The sequence below is a fragment of the Rhinatrema bivittatum genome, chromosome 6 (assembly GCF_901001135.1).
Source record: "Rhinatrema bivittatum chromosome 6, aRhiBiv1.1, whole genome shotgun sequence".
Taxonomy (NCBI): domain Eukaryota; kingdom Metazoa; phylum Chordata; class Amphibia; order Gymnophiona; family Rhinatrematidae; genus Rhinatrema; species Rhinatrema bivittatum.
In genome coordinates this window covers 312,772,882-312,786,025 of record NC_042620.1, presented here as the reverse complement: position 1 = coordinate 312,786,025, position 13,144 = coordinate 312,772,882, and the positions used below count along the sequence as shown (strand labels likewise).

Sequence of the window (13,144 nt, the reverse complement as noted above, 5' to 3'; positions counted from 1 at the left end):
GAAATGACACCCTTCCTTCAGGTTCTGTCCTCCCAAGGGACAGCCACCTACACCTTCTCTTGTTTTATGCTTTTAGGCAATAAAGCAAGTGAACTATCAGTCGTATGATTATTCATGTGGGAGATATGGAACAGAAAGACATCCTTAGTCAGCTTCCCTTTTAAATGGGAAGACTCCAGTCTTAGTCATTTAAAAATATAGATTTTCTAAAGGCTTAAAAAAAAAAAAAGCAAAACTGTTTCATATTGGAACTATTCTAGTCTTCATGCTTAAATTATGCTTCAAAAAAAAAAAAAAACCCACGTGGCATCAGTATCTTAAATTTGTGATTTTGCTGAGATGAACATTTTAAATACTTTAATTTTTTTTTTTTTTACTTTAGTATTTGTCTCTACCCACTTTGTTAAATTTTATTTTCCAGCAGAGGGATTCTTAAAATTTAGTAATTTCATCTTTCATCCAACTTTTCAACAAAATCAGCACAAAAGTTGAGGTACATGTATTATCACACTTCATTTTTTTAAACTGGCAGATTCCTTTCTCACATACACATCACATACACACACACACAGAAGCTCCATTCCTTTCTTACATATACATCACATACACATACACACACATACACACACATACACACACACACACACACACACAGAAAGAAGATCGGCGCAGCCGGTGTAGCTGATCACGTGGCCGAAGAAAGGAAGATCGGTGCAGCCGGAGACCAGCCGCCGAGACCTAAGGGGCGCCGCGGCAGGCAGCCAGCCCCCGACTCTCCCTGCCTCCCCCCCAGTGCCACCCTCCCGACGTCCCCCCGGTGGTCCAGCGGAGGGCCCGGGAGCGATCTGCCACTCCCAGGGCCTCGGCTGCCACTAAGCAAAATGGCGCCGGTGGCCTTCAGCCCCTGTCACATGGTAGGGGCTAAAGGTCACCGGCGCCATTTTGCTTAGTGGCAGCGGAGGACCCGGGAGCAGCAGATCGCTCCCAGGACCTCCGCTGGACCGTTAGGGGGGTGTCAGGAGGGTGACACTGGCGGGGCGGCAGGGCGAGTCGGGAGCTGGCTGCCTGCCGCGGCGCCCCCAAATCTCGGTGCTTGGTCTCCATCTAGGCGAGTCGAAGGCTGGCAGAATTTTGAAAGGGCACTTTTTGCCCTTTCAAAATTCTGCTGCCTGCCGTGGCGCTCCCTAAGTCTCGGCGCCCTAGGCACAGGCCTAGCTCGCCTAGTGGTTCCGCCGGCCCTGCCTCTCCTAGCACTTGCTCCTCATCATACTGAGCAGTGTAACTCCCTCTCCCAGCACTCACTCCTCGTCATACTGAGCAGTGTAACTCCCTCTCCCAGCACTCGCTCCTCATCATACTGAGCAGTGTAACCCCCTCTCCCAGCACTCGCTCCTCGTCATACTGAGCAGTGTAACTCCGTCTCCTAGCACTCGCTCCTCATCATACTGAGCAGTGTAACTCCCTCTCCCAGCACTCGCTCCTCATCATACTGAGCAGTGTAACCCCCTCTCCCAGCACTCGCTCCTCATCATACTGAGCAGTGTAACCCCCTCTCCCATCACTCACTCATCATCATTCTGAGCAGTGTAACTCCGTCTCCCAGCACTCACTCTTCATCATACTGAGCAGTGTAACTCCCTCTCCCAGCACTCGCTCCTCATCATACTGAGCAGTGTAACCCCCTCTCCCAGCACTCGCTCCTCGTCATACTGAGCAGTGTAACTCCCTCTCCCAGCACTCGCTCCTCATCATACTGAGCAGTGTAACCCCCTCTCCCAGCACTCGCTCCTCATCATACTGAGCAGTGTAACCCCCTCTCCCATCACTCACTCATCATCATTCTGAGCAGTGTAACTCCGTCTCCCAGCACTCACTCTTCATCATACTGAGCAGTGTAACTCCCTCTCCCAGCACTCACTCATCATACTGGGCAGTGTAACCCCATTCTCCCAGCCTCCATCCTTCACTCCACAGTTGTAGAGAGCAAGCTGTCTCCTTTTTTCCTGTGCTTTGCTACCCTCTAACACCCTCTTGCTGATCTCTTCTTATAGAATGAAATCTGGCTCTTTCCTCAGCACTGGATGGTTCACCATGATTTTGGCTATGGAGCTGTGTGAGCATATCTATGTCTATGGCATGGTCAGCAGCAGCTATTGCAGGTACAAAGGATTTGAGGTTCCCTGTACGTACCCGGATCAGTCCAGACCGTGGGTTGAGCCTCCTATCCAGCAGATGGAGACAGACCAAAACTGAAAGGGTATCCTATATCAGGACAGAGCCTACCCTGCAGCCCTTCAGTATTTGTCTCCAGCAGATGCAGGCAGCTCACCCTGCGGTTCCCTTACTTTACTACTTTACCCTATTCTGTGTGGGTTTCTCTCGCTATTTAACTGAGATCAAGCAAGTATTATTCCCTTTTGTTGGTTTTAAAAAAAAAAAAGTTTTTGGAATTGCTCGTCAGTTCAGGAGACAGCGCTGACTCCTCGCTCTTGGGGGGCCTAGGGGGACTTGCCCCTTGAGTTATCAGCCTAGGCTCTCTTCCCGGTGCCCTTAAGATTTGGAGCGATACTGATGGTCCAGTCCCTCCCCCTATACAGCTGCCTTGGGCCCCCAGGAGATTTTCATTCCCCGGTTATACTAGCAGGAAAGTTTCATTCCCCTGCAGATTGAAAAAAAACAAAAACGGCATAGACTTTTCTTTTAGACAGCAGAGATTTGAGCGGCAGCTTTTTAACTCGTAGGCAGTGAAGGGAGCGTACAGGGATCGTTCACCTGCACTCATTCCTCTCAGGGCAGCATTTCTCAGCTGATTTCCCCTGCTTCGCGGCACTTTTTTCTCCTCAGTAATGCTGCGATCGCACCTCTGTTTGGCCTGCAGGGAGCTTGCCTCGCGGCTCTCCCACGAAGGGCTTTGTTCTGGATGCCTACCAGGTGGAGAGGGTCTGTCCGTGGCGCCGAGTCAGCCAGCGACCCGGGGGACGTCGTCTCGTCATGTGGCCAGGCCGTTCTCGGCTTGGGAACGGCGGCCATCTTGGGGATCAGTGCAGCTCCCGATTCGGGGCTGCAGGGGAGAGAGGAGCCAGATTTTTTCATTTCTCCTCCAGATTTAAGCCCTGTACCCCCTCCGGATGAAGTCCCCAACCCTCCTTCCCCGTTTTTCCTCAGAATGTGTGCTGTTAATGCACAAATCCTATTTGGCTAGCTTGCAAGAGGAGGAGGAACCCCCCCAGGTCCTCCGCCCGCCAAACTCCCGCGGTTGCCCACCCCGCTTGCCCCTGCGGCGCCAGATGTGCAAGGCTCTGTGAGAGTTCGGGTGGTACCGGAGGCCCCCCTCTCCTGGATCCGCTTCAGCTACCTGTGGTTCCAGATCTAGATGCAGATTTGTCCTTGCCGGTCCCCCCCTCTCAAGGGAGATGACCCCAGAATGCTCGGCTTGTTTCAGCGGGAGGAGTTGGAGCTGCTCATTCCCTTCATCCTACAGGAGTTGGGGATTGAAGTCCCTCCGGAGGATACAGTTACGGCCACGATGCCAGCTCACGTGGACCTGGTCCTGGTGGGCTCAGGGCACCTCCACGCACTTTCCTGTTCCATCCCATGCACAAGCTGCTGCTCCTCCGGGAATGGGAGGCTCCCGAGACGGAACTCTGAGTGGGTAGAGCTATGGACAAGCTCTATCCTCTCCCCAAGGATTGCCTGGACATGCTTAAAATTCCCAAGGTGGACTCTTCCGTATCGGCTGTTACCAAGCACACCACTATTCCAGTGGTGGGAGCCACAGCTTTGAAGGATGTCCAGGCCCGTAAACGAATTTTATCTCAAGCGTATCTTCGAAGTCCTGGCCTTAGGAGTCCGGGCGGTAATCTGCAGCAGTCTCATGCAGCGGGGAAGCCTTAGGTGGGTCCAACAATTGCTCAGCACCCAGGACCTCCCATCTGCAGAGGCAGAGCAGGCTGAGCATCTGGAGGTCGCTGTGGCGTATGGAGCGGATGCTCTCTATGACTTACTACCCGTACAGGCCAAAGCGATGGTTTCCGCAGTGTCGGCCAGACATCTCCTCTGGCTGTGTAATTAGTCGGCGGATTCTTTTTCCAAGTCTCAGTTGGGCACACTGCCTTTCAAGGGTAGGTTGCTCTTTGGGGAAGACCTGGAACAGCTTATTAAATCTTTGGGAGAGAACAAGGTCCATAAACTGATGGAGGACCGCCCGAAACAGACGAGGTCTTTTTATCCTAAGCGTTCCTGTTTCAGGGGTCAGTGGCGGTACAACAATAGGGCGCGGGGTTCCTTTCCTAGGGAGAACACTTCCAGGTCCCAATCCTGGGCTCATTCTTTTCGGGGCCGCCGTGGCTTCCGAGATGGCAACACTCAACACTCAACCACAAAGCCCTCCTCCCAATGAGATCCAGCTGGCCCATTCCTCCGTTCCAAACTTAGGTGGACATCTCTCCCTGTTTCTCGAGGAATGGGTCAAAATCACGTCAGACCAGTGGGTCCTCGAGGTGATAGAGAAAGGCTATGCATTAGAGTTTGCTCGAGACCTGCCGGATTTGTACATAATCTCCCCTTGTGGACACCAGAAGCGGGCGGCGATCTGCCAGATTCTTGCCAGGCTTCAGGGACTAGGAGCCATAATCCTAGTCCAGGTGGAGGAACAAGGCGCCGGCCAGTATTCCATCTACTTCGTCGTTCCCAAAAAGGATGGTTCCTTCCGTCCAATTTTGGACCTCAAGAGAGTCAACCGAGCGCTCCAGATACCCCATTTTCGAATGGTAAACCTGAGGGCGGTTATTGCGGCAGTCCGCTCGGGCGAATTCCTGGCCTCCCTCGACTTGATGGAGACTTACCTACACATCCCGATCCAACGCAAGCATCAGAAGTCTTCGCTTCAACATTCTGGGCCAACACTTTCAGTACCAAGTGCTACCTTTCTGCCTCGTCACCATGCCGCGCACCTTTACAAAGGTCATGGTGGTGGTGGCGGCGGCTCTCCATCGGGAGGGAGTCTTAGTCCATCCTTATCTGGATGATTGGCTCGTGCGGGCCAAGTCAGAGGCTCTCTGCAGGATAGTGGTCGACCAGGTCCTTGCTCTCCTCACCTCCCTCGGGTGGGTAGTCAATTTTTCCAAGAGCAATCTTCAGCCTTCCCAAATCCTGGAATTTCTGGGGGTGCGCTTCAATACCAGGGTCGGCAAGGTGTTCCTGCCGGACGAGCGGGCGAGCAAACTTATGGACCAAGTGCGCCACCTGCTCTCACTCCCACTTCCCACAGCATGGGACTACCTTCAGGTCCTGGGGACCATGACTTCCACTATAGACCTAGTTCCCTGGGCTTTTGCGCAAATGCGACCATTACGGAAAGCTTTGCTATCCTGCTGGAAGCCAGTGTCAGAACAGTTTCAGATGACTCTCCCACTCTCTGACTCTACCATCGCCGACATACAATGGTGGCTATCGCTAGCGCACCGCCTGAAGGGAATATCTTTACAGACCCCACAGTGGATTGTAGTCACGACGGATGCCAGCCTCTCCGGGTGTGGAGCAGTCTGTCAGTCCCAGTCTACCCAGGGTTGCTGGTCCCCAGTCCAATCCTGCTGGTACATCAATCAGCTGGAGGCCTGAGCAGTTCGCATGGCTCTCAAGGTTTTTCTTCCTCTACTCCGCCGCAAAGCTGTACGAGTGCTCTCGGACAACTCCACCACAGTGGCCTTTAACAATCGACAGGGAGGCACCAGTCATCGCCTGGTGGCCCTAGAAGCCAGCAAGCTCTTCACCTGGGCGGAGCGACACCTAGATCACTTAGCAGCTTCCCACATAGCGGGAAAGGAGAATGTACAAGCCGATTTCCTGAGCTGACAGCGTCTCAATCCCGGCGAGTGGGAGTTATCAGACGGAGCGATGAACCTGATTGTCTGCAGGTGGGGTCCGCCTCACCTGCACCTGATGGTTACCTTGAGCAATGCCAAAGCTCCCTGATTCTTCAGCCGCTGGAGGGAGCACTGCTCGGAAGGAGTGGATGCCCTGGTCCTTCCCTGGCCTCATGACGTTCTCCTGTACGTGTTTCCTCCTTGGCCCCTAGTGGGAAAGGTTATCAGAAGAATAGAACTCCACAGGGGTCCGGTCATTCTCGTAGCACCCGAGTGGCCCCACAGACCACGGATCTGGTAAACCTGGCGACGGACAGTCCTCTTCGCCTCGGCCATCTTCCATGCCTTCTAAGGCAGGGTCCCATATTTTTCAACCAGGCGGATCACTTCTGTCTAGCAGCCTGGATTTTGAACGGCGGAGACTAAGAAAGAAGGGATACAAAGAAGAAGTTATATCCACTCTACTGTGCATCCGGAAGAATTTTACCTCGCTCGCCTATGTCCATTTTTGGAAGGTTTTCGAAAATGTCTGTGCAGAATCAGGTGTGTCGGCGCATTCTGCCCCAGTATCCCTGGTTCTTTCCTTCCATCAGAGAGGCCTCTCCAAGGGCCTATCATTCAGTTCCCTGCAGATACAGGTGTCTGCTCTCGGCTCCCTCTTGGGCAATACTGATGGTTACGCGGTTGCATCTCATCCGGATGTTGTCCTTTTCCTTAAGGGCGCTAAGCATTTGAACCCGCCTGTCCGTTCCACTTGTCCTTCATGGAGCCTTAATTTAGTCCTTCAGGCCCTCTGTGAGGCACCTTTTGAACCTCTCCATCGGTCCACTCTTAAGGATCTGACTCTCAAGACGGTCTTCCTGGTTTCTATCTGCTCTGCCAGAAGGGTGTCGGAGATCCAAGCGTTGTCCTGTAGGGAACCCTTCCTCCGGTTTTCTGATTCAGGGGTTGCCCTCAAGACTGTACCTTCCTTCTTACCTAAGGTGGTGTCTTCTTTTCATGTCAATCAGTCGGTGGAGCTTCTCGCGTTCTCTTCTGATGATTTAGCGAGTGCAGTTGGGAGTGATCTTCGCCGCCTTGATATGAAGCACGTCTTAATGCATTATCTTCAAGTTACAAATGACTTCAGGGTCTTGGATCATCTTTTCGTACTATGGAGTGGTCCAAATAGGGGCAACAAGGCTTCTAAGGCTACGATTGCTAGGTGGTTGAAGGAAGCGATTTCTTCGGCCTATATCTGTCAAGGCCGAGTGGTTCCAGAGGGTCTAAAGGCCCATTCCTTACGTTCTCAGGCTACTTCTTGGGCAGAGAATTGGTCTCTCCGCAAGAAATATGCGGGGCAGCTATGTGGAAATCCCTGCATACATTTGCTCAGCATAACCGCCTTGATGTACAGGCGCCAGTTTTTGATTCCTTCGGTCGGCAAGTGCTTCGAGCAGGAGTGTCTCGGTCCCACCTGTGGGAAGTAAAACACACTTTTCCCTTGCGGGAAAGATAAAACAGTGAACAAATTCAGCGAAACGAAGTCTTTATTGTAACATTTGCAAATGGATGCACACAAAGCCAACACCAGCAGGTGTCAGTAATGTATGTATACGTTTGCTGTTAAAATACAGGAGTTTATATATCCAATTTAGTTCCTCTTTTTAAGCCTTGCGGTTAACTTATTTTTCTGCATTGGTACATATTGGGGGGGGGGGGGGGCTGTAAGGGGGAGGTTAGGAGAAGGGGGGTTGGAGGAGGCTTGTGGTTGTTGCTTTTCTTGTACTTCCCTAATTCTAGTCTGGAACAAGAGGAAAAGGGGGAGTATGGGGGCTGCTTTCAACATCTCTTAATATTCCAGCTAACGGTTTCTGCAGAAAGATTTGACTTCACAGAAGCTGCACAGGCAATTGTGCACTTTAGTTCATTACTTAGGCCTGCTCATGGTCTTAATGACAAGGGGATTTTTATTCAGGTATTGTGTTTCTATGAGGGGATTTCTGGAGAATATGTTTTAATACTATTATAATAAAGCTTTCTAGTTAGCTTGTTTCCAGCAGTTTTTCACAGCTTCTAACTTCCTCTTTTTATAGTAACTGCGCCATAGTTTTTCACAGCTTCTAGCTTCCTCTTTTTGCAGTAACTGCTTTAGACAAACTACATGATTTCTGACAGCAAGGTTATGCTTTCTCTTATAGCTTGTACATAAAAGTTATTCACTTTAGCTCTATGTTTAGCAAAGCTTTGAGTACAATTCTAGCAGTCAATTCTTCCCACCTTATCTATAGCACCATTCTGATTATAGGGTTACAGCAGTATAGAGTAGGCCACACACAGCATTTTATATTTATCATTATTACTGTAATAATAGCATTCAAATTCCATTTCTTACACACCCTGTTTAGGGAAGCTTTGATACATCCCATGGTCTGGACTGATCCGGGTATGTACAGGGAAAGGAAAATTAGTTCTTACCTGTTAATTTTTGTTCCTGTAGTACCACGGATCAGTCCAGACACCCTTCCCTATACTTCCTGCCGTCTGCTCGAAGCTTTCTTCCTCTGTTTGCAGGATACAGAATGTTTTTTTCATCTGTCATTATAATTAGAGGCACTGGAAGCATCTCTTTGATGACAATGGATATTTATGCAAGAGTGATCATATACAGAGTTCATTCAATGTTTGCAGCTGTTAAAGTTTCTGAGTTCTCTTGTTACTTGCTCGAGTTCTCTTGTTACTTGCTTGATCCTTTACTGTTTATACTTTTCTGCTTTGACAGTGGTTTTACTGAAGAGCTGCAGGGTAGGCTCTGTCCTGTTTCAGTTTTAGTCTGTCTCCATCTGCTGGACAGGAGGCTCAACCCACAGTCTGGAGTGATCCATGGTACTACAGGAACGAAAATTAACAGGTAAGAACTAATTTTCCTTTTTGGGGGTGTCTCTCACACAGATTTATATCCAGGGATTTCAGGATATCACACACAATGCATGTTGTTAGGGTTCAGGCTGTCTCATCTAGCTGCCTCTCCTGCAGTTCACTATCTCAGGATGCCATAAACACACATTCCTCTTCATCCAGCCAGAACAGTTCAAACACATGAGGTTATGTCCACCAGCCGGCAGATGGAGGCAGACACTAACAGATTTTCTGATGCACCTTACATAGGCTCCCTGTGCTGCCAGTATTATCTGTCTCCAGCAGATGGTAGGAAAGCCTGTACAGTGCTCTGAGATGAGGCCTAGTTAGGCTGTTTGAAAAGGACTGGAAGGGCAGCTCCTGTGGTGAAAACCTTGTGCTTCCTCCCCAAGTTAAACATGAACTTAGACCAGGAAGCTTCCAAGGGTTTGGTTTGGGCTCCACAATCATTCTGTGTTGCCCTGTTTCTTCCCATTTCCCCTCCTCCCCCCCTTCTCTCTCTTCTCTGACTGAACCTCCTTACAAAAAAAAAATAGAAAGACAGGAAAGAAACATGAGTTAATTTCTGATTCTCTCTCTGCCTCTTTAATTTTCATAAAGTTAAAAAAAAAAGAAAGAAACCAAGAATTTCTGCACAGGAAGTGTTTCCTTTTGGGAGACTCGGTGTTGTTCAGCAGTGCTTCAGACAGCATCGCAGCGAATAAAATAAAAAAAAAAACAACAAGTTTTTTTCTTTTTCACAGTCCAGGAGTTTGTTTTGTTTTATATGGTGAAGGGGGTATGTCCGCTCCGGCGGAGCGTGGAGGAAAGCCTGTTCTCTGTACCTGTTGTGCAACACAGAGGCAGGTGGGGGGGGGGGGGGGGGATTCTGAGTCATGGCTGTGCAGAGAGAGGAAGAGAAATTCAGAGATATCTGTTCCAGAGGGGTATCCTTCCAGCAGGGCTGGTAGTGCAGTTGGTTCCTGCTGGTGGTTAGTCAGCAATGGCTGGCCCGGTGGACATTTTGCGTGCTCAGCAAGGGGTTTGAACTAGGCCTTCCACCCTGAGATCCCGTGGTGCAGGAGCCTACAGCATGTTCCTCCGCTGCCGCATTAGCTGCTGGCTTTTATATTGGCAGTTTACTCTCCCTGCTGTTCGTCTCCTCCGCAACCTGTCGGCATTTCCCCAAACCTTTTAAGATGTCTGTCACAAGCCTCTCTTTGGGGCAGGGTACAGCCTCAGTTCCTTATCCTGTGATTTTCACTTTCCCAAGGAACAACTCTGAGATTTCAGGTGTTAAGAGAAAGAGAAGGTAGGACAAAAAAAAAAAAAGTCCTGTAAGTCAATGATTCTCCCTGGCCCTAAGTGGCTTAAAGGAGAATATCAGTGGGGGAGAGCTGGAGCACGTGGTGGCTTCCGCTATAGGGGCAGATAGCTCTGCTGTGGTCAAACTGTTTCATGAAGAAGGACGGTTTCTCTTTAATTTCCCGTTCCTCGAGAATGCAAACACTTTCAGAGGGAATGCCAAAGGAAGGCCCAGAGACCTCAGAAGATCCTTTTTTGACTAGCAGTTAAAAGCCAGTGAGGGTTTTTCCATTGCTCAGGTCAGTCAAGGATTTTTTGATTGTTTTGGAATGGGATTCTCCTGAAGCAAGTTTTAAAGGGGTTTCTTTACCAAAAATAAAAGGCGAGACTGTCTCTCCTTGTCTCCCGGGAATTGGGGGGAAACTTAAGATTTTCGCACTAGCTTGTGCAGTGATGTTGAGAGTCACAATTCTTGTGGAGGGTGGTGCAGCACGCTGAGATGCAGAGGGTGGAAAAGAGCAGAGGAGGTTCTCAAGCAGACCTTAGGGAGAGAACTAATTATGTCTCTTCAGGTGGCAGAGCGTAACTGTGTTGTGACTGAAGCTGATTTGCACTTGGCTTATTGTATGCAGAAGGTTTGCAGGTAAGCAATGTTTTCAAACCCGAAGAAGGCAGCACAGCTGGGGGGGGGGGGGGCAACCCAACCCAACCCAACCCAACCCAACCTTTTGGGCAGATGCATCTTTGATTACTTCGTACCTTGGCTAGGAGTATGGCTTCTAGTATAGCAACCAGGCATTTGTGTGGCTGCGGAGTTGGTTTGTGGATTCAATTTCTATGAGTCAGCTGACCAAGCTTCCCTTCAAGGGCAGGCTGCTATTTGGTGTGTGCCTAGAGAAGAAAGTCACAGTCTGAGGGGGAATCTAAGGTTCTCAGGCTCACGGAGGTTGAACAGTAAGGATCATCCAATCATTTGCCTTCTAGAAGCCTTTGGGATGTTACTGGTCTGGGCCATATGGTAGATTTCAGTCCTTTTGATGTTCAAAGAGAGGGAAATGTTGAGAATGAGGGAATTATAGGACTTTCCAAAGCTTCCAATGAAGGAATAGGGGTCCAATCTCTGGAGCAAAGGATATGCAGTTGGTTATCAGAATTTTCCCAGATATGGGACCAGATTACAACAGACTAGTGGCTCTTATAGGTCATTCAGAGCAGTTATTCTTTAGAGTTTGCCTGTGAACTCAGATGTTTTTATGGATTCTCCTTGTCTTTCCTCTCTGGTGCAAGAGGCATTTCAAGTTGCACTCTGTTGTTCTGCTAGACATTGGAGCAGTAGTGTGAGTGACTTTGGTGCAATGGGATCAATGTCAGTATTCCATATATTTATTTATTTTATTTTTATTTATTTAATGTCTTTTTTATACCGATAGCCGTTCACACATCGTATCGGTTTACAATTAAACAGGAACCATTGGGCAGAACCCTTACATATAACATTGCAAACAGGTTAACTTTTGGGCAGGGCCCTTACATAAAACTGAGAACAGCAAAATCACTATATACATATCATCAAAACTATATACAATAGATAAGTACATAAATAGCCGAGTCAAAGTACAAAATCGATAGGCATACAACGTAATCCGAGAATTAAATCATAAGTCGCGTATCAGATTCTAGGAGAATCACTTCTTATTTAATCAGTAGGGATTTATGTAATGGGAGGTGATGTGTGGTAAGCTTGCTGGAAGAGCCATGTTTTCAGTTTTTTTTTGAAAGTGGGTGTGTATGATTCCATCTAATTAAGTGATTTTCAAACAAAATAAGGTAAGTTGATCTAGGGGCTCATTGTGACACTATTTGGGGCCGAGTGTTGTTGATGGTACAAAGGACTCAGAGGCTGCAAGCAAAGTTGTGTTCCATAAGGTGCACCAGGAGATCCTTCTTATGGAGTTATTTTCAGGTGTCAAGCTGGTTCAGTGGACAAGGGTGCATATGAGGACCTTGCAGAGACCTCTGCTTCCAAGTGAGTTCCATAGTCCAAAACTATGCAATTGGATTCTGAGACCCAGATCAGACAAGAGCAGATTTCATTTGGTGACTTGTTCCTGTGAAGTGGAATAGGATTAGATTTGGAGTCCCCTTCTTAAGTGGTAGCGATGACAAATACCAATCTCTTAGGCTGTGGAGTGTATTGCAAGATATTTTTTTTTAGTAGAGGCCAGATGGTCAATCTAGTTGCTCCATTTGATGCTGGTTCTTCAAAATCAATCAGTCTGGTTTTTATCTGACAGTGCTGTAGTAGTGGTGTATGTGGTTTATCATGGAGACACAGAGATCTCTCAGGTGTCAGCATAGATAATAATCATGTGTAACCCGGGGGAGAAATACCTAAGAATACTATAGACATCTCACATACTAGGAGTAAATAATGTTCATGTGGGCTGTCTCGACTGCATCGTTCTGGTCCTTGGGCAGTGGGAACTATCAGAAAGGGCCTTTCATCACATTGTGGTGTGATGATGGGAGCCAGTGTTGGGACTAATAGCATCCCACAGGAATGCACATGTAGAAAGATTCTACAGCAGAAGAGAAAGAGGGTTTTCTAGGTTGGATGCCTTAGTACAGTCTTAGCTGGTGCGGCAACTACTTTGTATTTTCTTTGTGGCCTCTGATAGACTGTCTCCTGCAAAAGACTTCTGGGCTTCAAGGAGCTCTGGTAGCACCTGATTGATCAAGGTGGCCTTGGTATGCCGTTCTGTTCTGGCTGGTGAAAAAGAGTTCCCTCTCTACCTCGAAATTCGAGTCTCCTGCGTCAGGGACAAGCGTTTCATGGGGATCTGTTTCGTTCCCTGTACATATCCGGATCAGTCCAGACAGTGGGTTGAGCCTCCTGTCCAGCAGATGGAGACAGAGAAAAACTGAAAGGGTATCCTATATTAGGACAGTGCTCACCTTGCGTCCCTTCAGTATTTCTGTCTCCAGCAGATGCAGGCAGCTGAACCTGTGGTTGCCTTTCTTCCTCAATTTTCTCTTTTCCTGTGAGGTTTTCTTCTCATAATTTTTCCAAGATGAAGCAAGTATTACTTATCCTTTTA

General features: G+C 48.6%; 1 protein-coding gene across 11 annotated transcripts in view; it reads left to right on the top strand.

Annotated features, from left to right (window-relative positions):
• Positions 1 to 13,144, top strand: part of ST6GALNAC4 (ST6 N-acetylgalactosaminide alpha-2,6-sialyltransferase 4) — a 116,714-nt gene that overhangs the window by 94,181 nt on the left and 9,389 nt on the right. For 10 of the 11 annotated variants that reach the window (XM_029607506.1, XM_029607501.1, XM_029607503.1 and 7 more), the window contains one exon: positions 2,052 to 2,159. The exons of the other annotated variant lie outside the window; for it this stretch is intronic. In XM_029607506.1, the coding sequence (XP_029463366.1) occupies positions 2,052 to 2,159 (108 nt within the window). The remainder of the gene's footprint in view (positions 1 to 2,051; positions 2,160 to 13,144) is intronic. 11 annotated transcript variants of the gene reach the window in all.